Source organism: Austrofundulus limnaeus, unplaced genomic scaffold (genome assembly GCF_001266775.1).
Source record: "Austrofundulus limnaeus strain Quisiro unplaced genomic scaffold, Austrofundulus_limnaeus-1.0 Scaffold813, whole genome shotgun sequence".
Taxonomy (NCBI): domain Eukaryota; kingdom Metazoa; phylum Chordata; class Actinopteri; order Cyprinodontiformes; family Rivulidae; genus Austrofundulus; species Austrofundulus limnaeus.
The window spans coordinates 4,625-7,445 of NW_013953215.1; the positions used below are offsets into that span (position 1 = coordinate 4,625).

The following is a 2,821-nucleotide window of genomic DNA, read 5'->3' on the forward strand; positions in this document are numbered from 1 at the left end:
GTGCTAAATATTCTGTTTTTATTTGTATATTAATAAGAATAATATATTTTGTTACATAAAATGACTATGTTCCCAGCTTTTTTGATGCAAAAAAGGCAGCATAGAGAAAAAAGGAGAGACACATCCATCTTGCTATCCTTATGAAGACTTCACACACACAGCGCTCACAGCTTCTCTGCCTCATTCTGCTGCTCCCATTTTTAACACCTGGCAAAAAAATGCATTTAAAACAGCTGACGTTAACTTTAGATCACAGTTTGAAACGCTCCAGCATTTTAAAAAAGAAAAACAACTGGACACACTGATTACAGTGCGGGGCGAAAGTGAAAGTAAAACATGGTGCTGAGCACCCGTTCGGTAAAGAAACTTAAACACAGCTGTTCTTTCTCCCCTCATATTCCGACACAGATGGTAGAAACAGCTAAATTAGACAGTTAAAACACATTTACAGGTCATAACTCACCCTTGTTGTTATAACATCCTGTGTTGTCCGCAAGCACTTTCCGCCCTGTTGTGGGTCCATTTCCTTGAAAAATAAAACTTAACCAGGCACTTTGAAGAAGCTCTGAAGCTGGTAGTCTATGTAGATAATAATGTGGGTTTACACACTCAGAACCGAACATTTTGACTTCTGAACTGGCATATTCGGCATGACGCTATGAACTACAAAATCACACAGCGAGGAAAAAAATGGCGGACCATGAAATCCAGCTGACCGGAAATTTATTACCATAAATGGTAGTTCCGAAGAAAATAGTGTGACGAAATAAACAATGAAACGAAATAAGCAACAGCAGATTTTGAACAAACTAAAAATTTGGCCCATAAAAAATATAAAAATATCTTTGCAGTAACTGGACAAAATAAATTAAAGTTTTCTACACTCCTAGACACTACAGTTGCACAAAAAATAGTTTATAAATGCAAAAAAAAGTGCATTTAGCATGATATGTCTCCTTTAATAGCTACAAGCCGGAAACAAATCCAACATATATCTGAACTTTTTATTAGGGTAGGTTTTTAATGTTTGAGGAGCATGGCTTCAGAATAACAGGGATTCCCTCACTGATGATGTAATCAGATAAGCGGAGCCATGTCCTGAAGCTTTTCTTTTAAAACTGATGAACTTTCTTATTTCGGCCTGATTTCCGGGTGACGATTAAAATCAGACTTCAGCAAAGAGTGCGCTTTGGTTTTGTTTGGCTGTTCTTAAAAAATCCTCTTCTTTCATTTGCACATTCTCCATATGGTTTAGCAGACATCCTGGTAACAAACACGAATAACTATATTTTCTTTCAGATCCATGCTTTTATTACCTYACATCTGGATTATTATTACTTTTTGAGCATAGTTTTCCTTTCACGTTGACAGCTGGTGTGAAATGCTGCTGCACAACTTTTAACTGGTGCAGATAAACGAGAGCATATAACTCCAGGTTTGGCATCTTCTCATTGGCTTCCTGTTCAGTTTTAAAGTCATTAAAATTAATTTGTTTGTTTTTAATCTTTTAATGGTCTGAGCCCATCATTTATGTCTGCACTGCTTCACCCTTGCACACCATCACATGCTCTTAGATTGTCTGACCAGATGCTTTTAACAGTCCTGAAGAGCTTTTATAAATCCAGAGCAGACAGAGTCTGCAGGGAATGAGATGCTACAGAAGGGCAGGCACGCCCCATCTCTTGGTTTTTAAAACTCATTTTCTCTGTGACTTATAATCCAGAGTGAGTTAATATCTCTGTCCTAATGTTGAACACTTCCTTTGTATCTGTGATATTTTGACTTCTATTTTCTTATAATTGTCTTATTGTTTTATCATTTGTTGTTTTTATATTTTTGTACAGCACTTTGGTAAGTTGCTATGTTGTATAAGTGCTTTAGAAAAATGTGGTATGGTATGCTCTGTGGGGTTAAAGTTGTGACATGATGCAGGCCAGTCTACTTTTTTCACATTGACCTCGTCAAAATTGTTTTTATATTTGTGCACTGAGGCTCAGTCATGCTGGAAAAGAAAATAGCCTTTCCTCAAGTGTTGCCAGAATGTTGGGATGTTCAAAATGTCTCTTTACCTAAGCATGAAATCTAGACTAAAACATCTGAATTTAACATTTAATAGGTGTGTTGAAATACTGTTGTCCATACTAAGTACACTTGGACATCTTAACCATTAGTTAGTAGTTATTAGTTAGTCTCCATCTGACCTGCAAAAGGTCAACAAAAAATCAGAAATCAAATGCAAGTCGTTCTGCACACACCTGCAAACTTTGTTTTTATTTTGAAACTGCATGTTTTCCCAGGGTTTCTATTTTGAATGAGTGTGTGTTTCACATTGGTAACATCTTTGTGTGTGCAAGAATTTTATTTTTTGGTAACTTGCCAAAAATAAGTTATGATTGCAACAGAATTTTTACTCATTCTTTTTTCTCTCTTTGTCCAGTACCTTTTTGTAGACTCCACCAACAAACACCTGTGGAACACCTTTGACTTCTGTAAGAATGTGCAGGGCTTCATCCTGCCGTTCAAACCCACTGACCTGCTGCTTCACTCCAGACGAGCCAACCTGGTTCTTGGTTATGACAGCTCTCATCCAAACAAACAGGTGACAGCCTGCCACACCACAGTTTCCATCTTCATAATTTGTAGTCAGTGTTTTAAATATACTGTGTGGCATCACAACATGAAACATTCATATCTTCAGATTTCCTTGCTACAATACATTTATTTGTGAAAATGGTTAAGTTGTACCATACCATACCATACCATACCATACCATACCATACCATACCATACCATACCATACCATACCATACCATACCATACC

The 2,821-nt window shown here is 36.9% G+C and overlaps 1 protein-coding gene across 1 annotated transcript in view; it reads left to right on the forward strand.

Moving 5' to 3' along the window:
* Window positions 1-2,821, forward strand: part of LOC106532687 (sortilin-related receptor) — a gene marked incomplete at both ends in the record, with an annotated part of 46,307 nt that overhangs the window by 3,406 nt on the left and 40,080 nt on the right. Inside the window, 1 exon segment of the mRNA XM_014028813.1 lies at window positions 2,438-2,599. Within this exon segment, the coding sequence (XP_013884267.1) occupies window positions 2,438-2,599 (162 nt within the window).